The sequence below is a fragment of the Anguilla anguilla genome, chromosome 13, assembly GCF_013347855.1.
Source record: "Anguilla anguilla isolate fAngAng1 chromosome 13, fAngAng1.pri, whole genome shotgun sequence".
Taxonomy (NCBI): domain Eukaryota; kingdom Metazoa; phylum Chordata; class Actinopteri; order Anguilliformes; family Anguillidae; genus Anguilla; species Anguilla anguilla.
In genome coordinates this window covers 26,592,081-26,607,902 of record NC_049213.1, presented here as the reverse complement: position 1 = coordinate 26,607,902, position 15,822 = coordinate 26,592,081, and the positions used below count along the sequence as shown (strand labels likewise).

General features: G+C 38.1%; 1 protein-coding gene across 3 annotated transcripts; it reads left to right on the top strand.

The window, feature by feature from the left end:
- The first annotated feature begins 245 nt into the window (after nt 1-245).
- fezf2 (FEZ family zinc finger 2) lies at nt 246-4,266 on the top strand. Of its 3 annotated transcripts, XM_035387580.1 has the most exons (6): nt 246-423; nt 955-1,136; nt 1,528-2,363; nt 2,621-2,755; nt 2,875-3,007; nt 3,586-4,266. In XM_035387580.1, the coding sequence occupies exons 2-6, from the start codon at nt 1,049-1,051 to the stop codon at nt 3,840-3,842; spliced, it is 1,449 nt and encodes a 482-aa protein (XP_035243471.1). In that variant the 5' UTR covers nt 246-423; nt 955-1,048; the 3' UTR covers nt 3,843-4,266. The 3 variants fall into 3 exon arrangements, with proteins under 3 accessions (XP_035243471.1, XP_035243473.1, XP_035243472.1); XM_035387582.1 differs by lacking the exon at nt 955-1,136 and having other exon boundaries at nt 247-423; XM_035387581.1 differs by lacking the exons at nt 246-423; nt 955-1,136 and adding an exon at nt 1,137-1,265.
- Nucleotides 4,267-15,822: the final 11,556 nt, after the last annotated feature.

Here is a 15,822-nt window from a genome sequence, read left to right as displayed (position 1 = left end):
TCTCAGGTGAAATTGTCTGCAAACAAATGAATTCAAGCTGCCCCAAACGAAGAAAGCCGAGAGGGCGACTAGTCATTGTAGCAAGAACACAAAACTCTGGATTCCAACAAACTTTTATGCTTCTTTTAAAAAGGGCTCTTTTCATTGCTTGGTATACCTCTGGCCAGGCTAAGTCTTTTCTTTCCTTTTTAATCCGGCCCTTTATTTCAGAAAAACACAAAAACAGGTTCCACGCCGTGCTTTAGTGGCTAAAAGTGAAAGAGCTGCTTTTTTTCGGAGCTCAGCTCTCTGAATCGCTCTGGAAAATTGGTTCTTCTGAATAGGTGAAGGAGGAAAAACGTTTAATAGGATACGAGGGAGGTTCTGCTCTTGCAATCTGCTCCTTAAACAGGTGGAAATTGGACCTTCTCAATAATACAAATAGTAAGTATAAACCAGGATGGAAAAGCTATTTTCACCCCTAAGGATTAACAATGGAAATTGGAACTAGTCAAACCGGAGGATCCAAATCCGCATCGTTAAGAATGTCAAACACACTTCGAAGGACCCAACGTTGTATTATTTCGGAGGAAAAAAATTAAATCAGTGTTAAACCTAAGAACGAAATAACAACGACAGTCAAAAGGAAAAACAATGTTTTCCCTTTTCGTAGACTAAACTGCACAACGAGTTGAAACTTTTCCAGTGAAACTGGTTACTTCTATGCGCAACGAAATTAATATATTAAGCTATTAACTATGTAGTTATTATTATTATTGTTATTATTGTTATTATTATTATTATTAGTATTATTAACAATAATAACAATAATCATAATCACATTTTTGAATATGTGTTCATGTTTTCATATTTTCTTTTTTCGGGTATCATATTTATAGCTTATACATTTTCTTTTAATGACTTGGGAACCTGAATACCGCATACATATCATACTGTTCAAAACATGTTTTGAAGGATTAAATCACACATATTCGATCAAATCCTGGCCTTTGGTGAGAGGAAGCGGACTCGAGGAGAGAAACATAAACAATAATCTGTAATAACTGTCATGTATACCACCCCCGTGGCTGCGTATAAATGGGCGGTGGGAGAAGGGACTGGACTGGTGATGGCGTTTCCTTGTCACCCTGATACAAGTGAGTACATGTGATGTCAGCTAAATACAAGAGACAGTGATCTCGCGCTGATTAGGTTGCCTGCTACCAAAATGTGACAGTGTAGTCACGCAGCTACCCTTGAATACATCCGTCTTCGCTTTAGAAAAGGTAAACCATAACAGCTTGGGCTGCAAGTTTGCTATCAGATTTTTAATTCAGACGCGCTGAATAGGAATGAACTTAGAGGGTTTTTCTTTTTCTAACAAGCTCTGTAATGTCCTGTTAATTTGTGTGTAGTAGTTAATGAGCAATAATCTGGTACCCCTGGATGCTATTGTTAAGGAGATGTCAATTTGAATGTAAATGCCTGACATTGTAAAACCAAGGTGCTTATTAAACTGATGTGTGTCCTGCATTTTCTGGAATACAGGAGAAGACAGGGCGGCTAGACAACTGCTGCTCACACCAAGTTCGGTAAAAATGGCGAGTTCTCTTCCTTTGGAAGCAGTGATGTCCTGCCCAAGACACGAGACCAGGAATGGAACCCCCGCCGCCCCGAAAGCGCTGGCCTTCTCCATTGACAGAATCATGTCCAAGACTTCGGAACCAAAAAACGCATTTGAGGACCGCCGTGGAGTGGAAATTTCAGACAGCAAGAAGATGCTTAGCTTATGCTCACCTATTCCTTGCATGATCCCGATTCAACCTTTCAGCTACGACCTTCAAGCGAAAGCCTTGATGAACTACTCCGAATTTTGGAAAGCTAATTTTAGGGGGACAATATGTACTTCTGCGGCGATGTGCAAAGCCAATTGTGGGGTGTGCACGAAAACGGACTCCGGGTTTAAGCATTCGCTATTGCCAGGAACGAGAGTGATAAAGCCCCAAGTAATTCATCAAACAGTGGCGGTGCCGACAAACGGCTCGCTATATTATTTCAACTATTTGGACTCTGCATATCATCCTGATTTACTCAGTGGACATTTATTTTCTTCGAGCATTGCGAATTCTCAAGCGCACGCGTCCCTCAATGCACATCAGAGATTACTTTTGCTCGAAAATGCTAAACTTGCCAGTTCCACAGCCGAAAAGTTTCCTACACCGCAATATCCACACAAGGAACATCTTCCCGGACAACTGGACCAGATCGTAAAGGAAAATCACAGCCTAACTTCGGAGAAAAATGGCGTGAAAGCGCACAATAAATTAAGCAACACCGCAACAGATGGAAAACCGAAGAACTTCACGTGTGAAGTGTGTGGAAAGGTAAAATAAGAAAATAATTAAATTATTATTTATTCGTTTGTTAAGTTATTTTAATGTTCATCTTCGTGCGGTATATTATTTAAATATTGTCATGGTTCAATTAAAGGCAATTACATCATTTATAAATATATATTTACAATCGAAACATTTTAATTTGAAGCAAAAATACTCAACAAAAATGGTCGCTTTGCTTCCATTAATTTTAAACTCCATTAGAGGCACATAGGGGAAATAGCATAAATGTTTCTCTGTTGCAGGTGTTCAACGCGCATTATAACTTAACTCGTCACATGCCGGTGCACACAGGCGCCAGACCGTTCGTGTGCAAAGTGTGTGGGAAAGGTTTCCGTCAAGCCAGCACGTTATGCCGACACAAAATCATTCATACACAGGTAAGTCATATTTTCATCTTCGTGTACATCAAATAATTTATTATATATTATTATATTGTTATATATTTCATATTTCACTCCAAAAGCTGGAAACAAACGGAAATGTATTTTCTTATTAGGAAAAGCCTCATAAATGTAATCAGTGTGGAAAGGCCTTCAACAGGAGTTCGACACTAAACACTCACATACGGATTCATGCTGGATACAAACCGTTCGTCTGCGAATTTTGTGGAAAAGGTTTCCACCAAAAAGGTAAAGTGTCACAGTTTTATCATAAAAAAACTATCTTGAAGTTATATATAACACACACACACAGAAATATGCAACGAGAAAGACTGTAATGTCATAATTCAGCAGTACAATGCATACTAGCCTATATATCGGTCATAGTCAGTGTTGTCAAAGTTGGCATTGTTGTGACAGAAACTGTTATTGAAATATATTAAATGTAATTTTTCTACATATGTTTTTGGCAATATACACTGACAGCGTTTTAAAGATCTTTCTAAATATGATGTGTCACTTTACCTTAACTAACTCTCCTTACAAGATTCTTAAATTCTCTCTGGGTCAGGAAACAGACCTTTCACTCATGCATAATCCGACAGTTTTGGGTTGTTGCCGTTCTTGATTTTTACAAAGTTTGACAACTTCTTGACTTCGACATCCAAAGCGCTGATTAATGAAGGCTGGAGGATGGAACTCCTTTGTCTGAAGTAACTTAATTGTGAACCGCTGACCTTAAGAAAAAAAGAGAAAGTGACTGTTTCCTTGCACGTTGCAGATTATTAATTGTGTGCTCATGTTTATATTTGCTTATGTAATTTCAGGAAACTACAAGAACCACAAGCTTACGCACAGTGGCGAAAAGCAGTACAAATGCTCAATCTGCAACAAAGCCTTCCACCAGATTTACAACCTGACCTTCCACATGCACACGCACAATGACAAAAAGCCGTTCACTTGTGGAACTTGCGGGAAAGGATTCTGCCGGAACTTTGACTTGAAGAAACACATAAGGAAACTGCACGACAGCAATTCCTGCTTGTCTGCTTCGAACGACTCTTCCAGAGGACTCCAGAGCTGAGCAATATTTCTTTTTCCGTTGGATTTGGACAATCGCAAATATGCCTAGTGTTGCTGTATATAACTAACGAACATTTATTATATACAGATAATAATTAGGCTACAACACTCCTACACTCCTATGGAATTAAGATCATCTATTTTTCTTTCGATCAAAATAAGTGTTGATGACAGTTTAAGGACTACATTGTAAATAATATGATTAATAAAATGTTATTTAAATGTTTTCCATGGACGCATTTTTATGTTTTGTAATGTAGAACTTGTTCACAGCAACTATTGTAATACGTGAATCGTAGACGTTTTATAGGCTACGTGAAAGCGTAAGTTATATGTAAACAAATGAATGTTTAAGAGCATGAGGTGTTGACATTTATGAAAACATTTGAGAAATAATCTTTAACCCTTAATAAAAAAAAATGAAAATGGGATGAAAATTCATTACAGGTACAATTTATTTTAAAAATACCATCACGAGGTTAGTGCCATTTTAGATAAAGCTGCTAACTAAAAAAAAAATAAAGGTCAGTTATATTCATATTTTATCTTTGGTAAAGATTGGTATTCGATTAGTTTCGATACAAATATTATTATTTTTTACACCGTTCCTTTACTTGAAGGAAGTTCCACAACTTAATATTCGAATATTCAAAATAATGATGCCGAAACAGTTCAGTTAAAAGCAAAAACTGAACGAAACATTAGCTTTGAACTTTGAAAAAATAGCTAAAAGTATTGTACCTTCACTTAATAGGACTAGAGCCAAGTCCAGGCAGTAGGCCTACTGTCACCTCAAAATCATGCGGGATGAAAAATCGAAAAAAAAAATGTATAAAAATAAAATAAAAAATACTTGAACAGTAAACTAAAGTAACCAAAACAATTGTGAATTTATTCTCTTACAAACCACGTTATGAAACTTAAAAATATTCACAGACAAAAATTAGAATAGTATGTACTAGGTACATAGGTTTACGCAATCTTTTAAGATAACGGTATATATACCGTAAAATAAAATGTTTTCCACGGTGTTACTGTAATTGGAAACAACTACGCCCACATCCCACAATGCTAATACGGGACAATAAACCATATATAGGCCTACGCACTTTCCCTGCAAGTTAACAGTACCTATTGTTGTAATAATAATAATAATAATAATAATAACTATTATTATTATTATTATTATTGCCATTATTATTATTTTAGCTGAAATATCGCAATAGTTTGTGATGAACGACAGAAGCAGTACTGCCTCAAATTCAGTCGACGTATTGATTCTTGCAGCCACATACATTGAATGGCTGGTGCCTGAAAGGCTGGTGCCTGAAAGTATATTTGAACAATTTTCGTAAAATACACGACTCTAGTGATGCAATCTTACACTTGACTTCCGTGTAATGAAACAAATTATCAGATAAAACATGGACTCTTCAGAGCCCATTACATTAATCAGCTAAATTCCCTCAAGGGGAAGCTTCACCACATCAGGCTGTCTTCATCAGAATATGGATAATAAAACACTTGGACTACATCAACTATACCTTTCCTCGTCTTTCCGACTTTAATATAGAATAATGTATTCTCCACACAACTCCTGGAACAATATTATCCTTGCACGCTAAAAGAAATTCTGATGAGACAGGCGCGTGCTACCAAATCTTAGTCTCCCAATTACAACGCAATTAGCAATTACGTGCCTTGCCAAGGGACTGAGCAGAAAGCTAATAATGCTAGCTGAATGGCCTGTTCACTTTTTTTCCAGTTAGTGCACATAAATGCTGCTCAAGAGAAAGAGATCCAAACAGGTGGCTTTCCACCATTTTGAAGCGGTTTTATTCATCAATGTTTCCACTTCACTAACATTATTTTAATGTTATGCAAATGTCAAGTGTTTATGCATTTATCAAGTTGCACAACATCTCGAACCTCTGCAAAACTTCAACATGGGTAAAAAAATAAAAAATAAAAAACAGTACATTTTAGCCACCAAGAAAAGGTTTAACCATTGCAAAGTTATTCAGTTTTAAATGAACTCGCCAAGGAGAAGTAGAATTAATGGTCAGATAAAAAAAGCTCATAAGATGTTATAATTACATAAATTACATCTAACTGAAGTACAGTGAGTACAAATTACAGGCAAGCAGCTATTAGAGAGGTTTTACGCAGGGTGGCCATTACATTTCGCAGTAAAAAGTATTTATTCCTACGAAATATAAGGTTTTATAAATCACTTTTTAAAACTAAACATTGAGTTAAAGAGGTAATTGTACGTTTCCTATACGTGTGGAAATGTGATTGGCTAATAGACTGATTCAAAGAAACTCGCTTTCGGAATTCCTTCACAGGTAAATTAACTGTGTACGCATTATGCTGACAACTGTCCTATTTGTTTACGGTTTGAATTTCCACAATCTGTATAGCAAACTATACTACCGACTATGTGATAGCTGCTTTGCAAGGGAGCAAGAACATTCAGTGAAACTGATTTTTTTTTTTAATTTTAAATGGAACGAGCACATATAGCCTACATAAAAATATTGTTTGAATAAACATGCAATTCCTTCCAAATCCAAATTTTTTTTACATTAGCCTACCTGATTTATTTGATATTTCAAATGTATTTATTTCATTGTGAAACCGTTCTTGAAGCCTGGACAATGTGTTAATATAACAATTTCGACCAAGATTAGCTAAATATTGACAGAGCCATAAAATATCGTTTAGTTGTTAATTTGTCCCTTATTTTGTAATATAGGAAACGAACTTAAAATGTAGAAATGACTTCGAAATGTATATATCATATCATAATATTTAATTTTTATCACTTCAGTCAGTTTCACTTTTATTTCGATAATTACAGATCAATTGGTTCGTTGAATACGGAAGGGCTTCCACTGTTAAGGTCACGATTAAATGCCAGTGCAAACATATCAGACATGATACTACTGCGCTTGATATGCCCAATTAAACAATAACTACGCTATTAAGTTGTTATTCCTCACTCCTGACGTCAGGCCACATTGGTATGTGTCTATACCTATGCTCTTATTGGACCTCGCTGAATTAAGGTGTTAGACAATTTATTATTTTAAGTGTCTCCAGAGCCGTTTCATTTCTTTTTGACCTATTTAATTCAAAAAACATTTTACTGTATGTTGTAAACACATTTTATGTACAAATGCTCTCTCTCTCCCCCCCCCCCCCCCCATCTCTCTCTCTCGCTCTGTGTGTGTGTGTGTGAGCAAGTGTGTGTGCGTGTGTGTGTGTGTGGGTGTGTGTGTGTGTGTACGGGTGGTTTACAACAGCGACGTGCTTTGTGCGTAATGTGCAGGGGTGCCCATCTTGCCCAACGCCGAATAAAAAGTGGTGGGAAGTAAACAACCTAAAGACAGACGCGTTGCCCTTTTCTCTGCACTTACCTCTTCAACATCTGAGCAACCAGCTTTGCTCCTAGAAACATGTTAATTGACAACGGAGCTCATTACAGCATCCACATGTAACGCAGCAAGAAAGATTACAAGGACAAAAGCGCAGTAATGAACTGTCAACAATCGAGTATATCTACACGACCAGGATCACTCAAAAACGCGGCATTTACCAGCGACAAAGGATCGCCTTTCAGACAGGAAGAAAAGAGGACCTGGACTTTTGTTTAGTCAACTCAATTGATTATAAATGAAAGATTAACGGGGTAGCTCCGCATTTTTAAGGGGTGAGGGAGAAAAAAAGCCCAATTAAGTCCACCAAATGTTAACTAAATCGCTTTCCCTCCGTTTAGTCCAAATGAAATTCTAATTAAACCATCCCTAGCGATGGTTTTGGAAAGCAATTTCTCTCCCTGCTGGAGTAGAACGAGCGAGTTGTATTACTTGTTAGGAGAAGCGTTAGTTCTTGGCACAAAGCGCTCGCGAGGCACATTGTAAAATGCCAAGGGGAAGTTAATGAGCATCAGGCGAACTCGTTGGATCTATTCCTGGAGATTGGTGTTGAAAAGATGGAATCAGCCAGCAGGCTGTATGGTGTTCTGTACACTGTTCTTTATGCCCAAATTTTCAAAAAAGGCAATCTACAATAATATTGTTCAAGTCTTTTAAAAATATGCACCGAATATGCAATTGTGAAATAAACATCAGAAATGCCTTTGAAGAGACATGCAATATGTTTAAAACAGTGTTCCCAGTTACTTATTTAATATTGTGACTGCTGTTTAAGCCCTCCAAAATTATTAGTTAAATGAATGCAAACTTATACCATTGGTCCTACAAAGCAGAAATACTTCCTAGAGACATTAGTTTTAAATGAATTAATGAATAAATAAATGAACTAAAACAAAATTAAGGAAATTATTCATTTAAAACATGAAAATCCAACCATATATGTATAAGCAATATAAGATTCACATATAGACTGAGAGAGAGAGAGAGAGAGAGAGAAAGAGAGAGAGAGAGATGTTCAAGTCTGAAAATGACTAAAAAGCCATGACCATGTACTGGTCAGCACACACATCCCTCACATGAAAAGGAGAGCTACACAGTATAGACCTCTCCCTTAGGTTGCCTTCCTCTTCAAGGGCACAGTCTGAGAAGGTGCTTTGTGGCTTAAAGGTCTTTAGGCACCCCTGTGGGAGCCGGGTATGGTCTGCCCTGCTGGAATTACATCAATGTCAGACTCCAACATGACCTCCATTCAGAGTAAGTCTTTACAGCTAGGGGGTAAGAAGCTGAAGGGGACCGTCTGTCCTTGTGCCCAGTCCTAACCACAGTCATTCAGAACAGCTGAAGCCATGACCTCCAAAAAACCTGCCCAACGTTTACAAACTCAAGGATTCCTTGATTCCCATTGTTTGGATGAATCAGTAATCCTCAGTTACTCTGGATAAATCATTTTGGCCTGAGACAAGTTATTCTCTACTGTGATGTCTAACATGGGGCTTTTGGTGTTAGTTTCTTGCCACAGACACACCACAATATAAACAAAGCAAGGCCTGGCACTGGGTTTGAACATGATTCCCACAAAAAAAATGTCAAAGGTATGCTCCAAAGCTATTCACTTCTGCTAGTGAAAACTGGAGCTCACACGAAGAGTGTAAAGAAGGCACCCAGGTCTCTACTGTGGAAAATGAGTGAGGCTCAGAACAGATCCACAGTGGATCCATATGTAAAGTCTGAGGTTTAAGATGAGGAGGGGGTCGGGGAAGATCTGCATATACACACACATCCCATCAAGGCTTAAAATATGCGGTGACAAAAGGCTATTGAAAAACACACAACTGCATCTTGAATGGTCAATAAAATAATAATAATACAAATATAGAATGAGACTTAATTCTTTAACTAAGAAGCGATTTGGAAGATTGAACAGATATCAAAACGCGACAAAGTCATATTAAAATAACACCTAAATTTCAGGCCAATAATAGTCATAAAAACAGAAAAGAACAGTTAACTTGCTAGGAATTACCAGGAAAGTTGCCTTGCTATTGGTAAATTGGCACAAAAATGTATAAAGTACTAGGCAAAGGCTACTGAAGAGCACTGATGCATATGGTTATGATGACGTAAACTTGGGTCATCTTGGTTTTATTTGGTTTATGCACCTTCAGTATGCACCAGACACCGCAGCGTCCTTTAGATGAGTTGTGTCAAATCTAAAACTACAACCTGCCCAAGTGTATGATTACTAGACTTTCCTTTCTGGTATATATAGTATTCTGTGTCTATATTCAGTGCTTAATTTCACTTGTACAGTACATATGTTAAGACATTAACATCTCTTAAGTGTGGATGATTGACCCCCACGTTGGGATGGTCCAGTTCTGGTAGTTATTCTGAGCCAGAGATTTAAAAAACAAGGCGCCATTTGAGGCAATGAAGGACAAGAGGAACATTGTCGGGGCAGGCATGCAGCTAACAGGACTGGGGCTTCTGCCAGTAGCATGATGGGACTGTGGTGTCTGTGGCTAATCCACCTCAGGGTGTTCTCCATTAGAATACATAATGTAAAGCTAGTCATTTGGAAGGGCTCCAGATCGTGGTCTTCAAAAGCCTTTTAGATAATTCGTCGCACCCACCCCCCCCCCCCACCCCCTCCTCTGACTGGTGCCTGACCTCCAGGGTATGAGCGGGTCCCAGCTGAGGAACAAGGGCAGCTGCCAACCACCGCCACTTCAACCCCGGCCATCCGGATGATCGCGTTTGTCAACCCGCCACTCCGTGTCACGCAGCGCGGTTTGATCATCGCAATTAGGGTGATCAGGGATGCCATCTCCGGCAGCGAGCGCGAGCGGGGCGCGCGGGGCGAGGCCACCGCGCGAGAGTCAGGAAGCAGGTGGGAGAGCTCCCTCGCGTTACTCGTCCCGTTACCGTACAGTGCCCACCTTAATCAGCCCTCGCGTTAGGTTGTGCGTATCGTCGCGTTGGAAGGGGTCTGCCAGCGTCGTCACCAAGCGCCATGCCCGCCTGAATCCAACATGGCTCACAGCAAACGAATGAGGGACGTTTTAAACAACTTACTGTTGTCTGTAGTGAAACTAATGGTTCCAGTAGTCCAAAGCACGATGCACGTTAAAATACGTTACAAATAAATTGTAAATACAATGTCTTTAGAATGAGTAAACTTATGTGGAATACTCTAAACGATGGACACAAAAAGGGGCTTTTCCCACCACAAACATACATATATTATTGACATATGTTACCTGGCTGACCTTGGATACAGCTGAATAGGGACACAATACGTTACTGTTACCAAAAGAAAAAGTGCTTCTGGAGGTACCCTGTGATAGAGGCCTGGATGCGGTAGCTCTCCAGGTATAAAGTGCGATCTCATAAAATACACTACATGGCCAAAAGTATGTGGACACCTGACATCCAAAATCTCATCCAAAATTATGGGCATTACTATGGAGTTTGTCCACCCTTCACTGCTATAACAACCTCCATTCTTCTGAGAAGGCTTTATACTAGATTGGAGCATTTCTGCAGGGATTTGCTTCCATTCAGCCAGAACAGCAATAGTGAGGTCGGGCACTGATTGGGCAATTAGGCCTGGCTCGCAGTTGGCTTTACAATTGATCTCAAAGGTGTTGAATGGGGTTGAGGTCAGGGCTCTGTGCAGGCCAGTCAAGTTCTTCCACACTGTTCTCAAGAAAACCATTTCTATATGGACCTCACTGTGTGCCTGGGGGCATTGTCATGCTGAAACAGGAAAGGGCCTTCCCCAAACTGTTGGGGAAGGACAGAAATATCTAGAATGTGATTGTATGCTGTAGCATTAAAAATTGCCTTCACAGGCTTAGCCAAAACCATTAAAAACAGCCCCAGAACAAGGGGTGCCCAAATACCTTTGGTCATACAGTGTATCTGGACATGCTACGGAAATATAATTCAATAACAACTGTCTGACCGGAACCTGGGCACTGAAAGCATGATCAATAACTTAAAGCACACATGAGCAAGCGCAGAACTGCTGTCACATGAATCTCGCCACCATAAAAAAGTCCATCTTAATGACAGTTCCTATACCCACTTTCAAGCATTAAGCATAAAAACTACAGATACAATAGACTGATTCTCATAAATGATACAATATAAAAACTTTACAGCTAGAGCTAATACATATGTACAGCTTTTGATTTGCGTTTCAACACAAACAAAAATAATGCTTAGTGGCTGTGGGCTCCAGGTCTGAATATTAGTAGTTAGTTTTTAATCCCTCCAGGATTACATTATTATATCATTAGAATAATTAATATAACCATGATTTCAAACTTTCACCATGACTAATGCAATATGCTAAACAGATTAAATCTAGCCTACAATAAAGCAAAATAAATCTGAAAATGTGTACACATATGAATGTATGCATTATTTAAAAAATAGAAAAACATTCCACATTAATGTTGCTTTATATTAATACAGTAAAACGATGTTATGAAGCTGAAATAAATGCTAAACAAGAAATCCCCAAAATATGGTTTCATGGGGAATCCTTTATTTTTACATTTAAGCCATTATCTCCACCTTGTGGTAAAAATGATGTATTACAGCATTCGGAAGTTTTTCCACTACAGCTCACCTAACAGAATAAGGAGTTGAATAGTCTTATCTTAAAAATATTGATCCATATGGCTGTGAAGAGGTTTTTATTTCATATTTATACATATTAAGTCACCAATTGAGTTTTAAATGGATAATTAAATACCCATTTAATATCCATGATAATATTGTTTCAGTTATAGTATATGGTTTTGATAGGCCCAGAAAGTTTTATATAGAAAAAAAATATATAAAATTTGTAAGCAAGTTTCAGAAGACCAGCTGGCTTTACAATGGGTGGACTGTACTATTGTACTTGTCACTACTTGTGTGTGTGCATGTGTGTGACTGTGTGCGTGTGTGTGTGCGCGTGCATGTGTGTTTCTGTGTGACTGTGTGTGTATGTGTGTGATACTGTGTGTGTGTGAGTGACTATGTCTGTATGTGTGCGTGCGTGTGTGTGTGTGTGTGTGTCTGTGTGTCTGTGTGAAAAAGCAAATTGTAATTGTAATTGTGGCTGGTGTAGGTGCATTCAGGGGTTCATGGCCTGAAGCAAGAACATATACTTCCAATTATTCAGTGATGCAATACGTATGTATATGACTTAATTCATTTCACTGTATTTATTCACAGTGATAAACATACAGTAAATATCAGCAGTGCTTCTTTGCTTTTACTGCAGTGGCTTCAGGATACATGCACCATAGGAAATAGTTACAACTGACAATAAGACTAAACCTGATTTTCTGAAGAATAATCAGGTAATATACACATGTACAAACTCTAAAGGCATAATATCACTGCACAAGCTGCTTTAGAGATACATTAAGTTTGTTTTTCATGTGCATACACCCCAGTGCCCCATACACCAGCCATCTATCCTTGAATGCACACAAAAATGTCAAGGCTGTTTGAAAGCAAACTCTAAACCTGAAATATCACAAAACTCCCGAAAGAGAACTATCCCCATAACATGTAGGATGGGATAAATATGTCTACAAAACACATAAACTGAGTTTGGCGGATTATAAACAACTTCTGACATCATCCTATACAGATCCATTTTTCAAAGGCATTAGTTAAAAGAGCTTGTGGACATCCTACAAAGATAGACAGAAGCCTGTCAATATAGTTGGGGAGCCTGCCAAACTCAACACCTACACAACATATGCTTCATATAATATTATAAAACACCATTGCATATAAACAAATCTCATGCTGAATTGAATACAAATAGACCTATTAGGCATATGGAAACTGGGCAAAGATATATCTTACCTTTCTCTTCTTTGTCTCCTAGGTGAACATCTATTGCCACTTTACCAGACGCAACACTCCAACTGTGGGATATTTCCCTCCACACATGCTCACCGTCGTCTCTGTAACAAGACACCAGACTGAATTACATCAAAACTGTGACTCATACACTTATCACAAACCCAACACAAACATGAAAGTGTTACGTTGTATTTGTTGTGAAACAGCACTATGAAAAAAAAACAGGCACAGAGATAAATGAGGTTGCAAAATGATTTCACAGTGCATGTACCTCACAGCCGTAATTTTAACTGTGGTTGCTATTTGTTGATGTCAGCATGAAAACCATATAAAGCCTTAAAAAAAAACAAAACGAAAAAACACTTCCGCATTTACATCATTTCCATTTCGCCCGATATTCTGTATCGGTCTTGTTTGAAAAAGGAAAGAAACTGTTTTTTTTTTTCCCTGCAGGAGCGCACCATAAGCATGACGAGGAGGCCTCACATGCATTTTACTCTCTATTTTCATTCTGAGTTCCACACAAGCTCATTTTGAGTGCCACACAAGCAGTACTTTAGCAGAGGATCTGCACATTACCTTTCATTCATCAGATCAGATAAGATATCCTTAACAAAATAGCAACGTTTCCTTTCCCTTCAGTATATACATTCCCATGGTAATGCTTATACAATGAAAATAAATATTGCCATATATTGAAAAGCATACTTTAATATGAATAATACATTTGACTATATGGAGACACTTCATATATTTACAATATATGCTAATATATTGAAGTTATGCCTAATATTACATTCTATATTCAAACACCCCACTGAGATCAAAATGGGAATAATTTGTATATTTTGCTAAGCTTTTTAATATCCAAGCGAATTATCATTGAATATATTGCAGACTTCAACAAGTTTTATGTATAAAAAAGCCTTATGTCTTTGTATGTGTAGTTAAATGCTTTGCATACTATCAAAACAACTTCCCATTCTGTTCTGTGTAATCAGCTGCATTGATTGATCAATTAACCCCTGAGTAACCAAAACCAACATTCCCCGAGGCTCTCTGGGACTAGGGCTGTAGGGCATGTGATTTTTTACAAATCTTTAATTATGTATTATCATTACCTCTTTTCTGTAGGGGGCACACAAAAACATACACACTGCAGGTGTCCAAAAGGCAACAGTCATAGAAAATGATTGGCGTGTATGACCTTGTTATAATATAGGCCTGCAATAAAATATAATTCGCAAAGTTCATAGCACGTTTGCAGCAACATTAATCTGGGCATTCTTTTCCATAATTAGGCAGCTAATGCTAGCACATTACCAAATAAGCTCTCATTGTAGTTAGGAACAGGTAAGAACTTTCCGTGCCAGAAAGCACCATGTGTGCCAGAAGTCATTCTCAGGGCCAGAGCAGGGTGTTGATGCATTCTGCTATATTCACAGAAGGTTGGCTGCGTTCCATTACTTTTCACTCCTCACCTTTCCTCCACTCCCCCACTACCAGTCGTCTCCTACCCGGAAGTATGTGGAGGAAAGGAAGGAAGGAGACAAGTGGAGGAAAGGAGAGAATGAGGAGGCATGAAAAAAACTGGGACAGCTTATCTGCTTGTCATCAAATTCGACGTTTACTATTGACAAAACAGCACTATCATAATGGTTATATTTTGTCGAGTCCACAAATAGCACCATAGCCAATCACAGATCTTACATTTGGTCAGCCCATTTGAAGCTTCAAAATATGTAAGTTTCAAGTAGAATTAGTTGCATGTAGGCTACAGTAGCCCGTGGAAATATGAACCTGACATTGCACTTTGAATTGAGACATTACATTACATTACATACAGACACTATTTAATATGTAATCAGCAACATCAGATCAAAGTAAAAATCTCATTGTTGGCTGTAGAAACATAACAGTTTACTGTAATTCCAGAATCCAGATGTGAGCAATGTCTGAACACACAGAGCATTAATTCACCTCATACTGTATACTGTAGCTATACTGTGACAGCCTACATTCTATTGCCAGTTCACTGCATCTGACTAAGGCAAATTCAGAAACATTTCTGGATATGTTGCTTCATATTAAGTGTTCAGTATTCACATTGAAAAACTATTTCCCACAGTAACATCTGAAATCAAATTTGTTGGTAATAAATACATCCTTTGTAAATGGTTGGTTGAATAAGTTAATTTATGCATATTCACATACTGAAATAATGGTAGCTGCCATGCTTATTTATGTTTATTTAAGCAACATTCATGTACAAGCAAATAAACCTATTTCCCCATCTTAAATTGCTTAAATTGCCAACTTTATCAGTAGGATACAAGCCACACAAATTAACTGACATTTTGTTATTCATTGTAAACAATCTAGCATTCAGGTAGATTCAAGCACACACAAATTAGGCTTAATACTGTGAATAATTAGGGAAATTCAAGTTCTCAGCAATCTCCACTTTATCAAGTTTGGTGACAGATTCTGTGGGATGGTCTTACAATATCTGTGCATGATGATGTCACCTAGAAATGTGAAAAGACTAATGTACCAATCACTGAGAGGAGAGGGGGAGTTTGAAGCCTAATCTCTTCCAATATTGGGACAGTGCATGGTGCATGGGGGAGACGTGGTGACAGTGGAGGAGAGGATACATGAAAA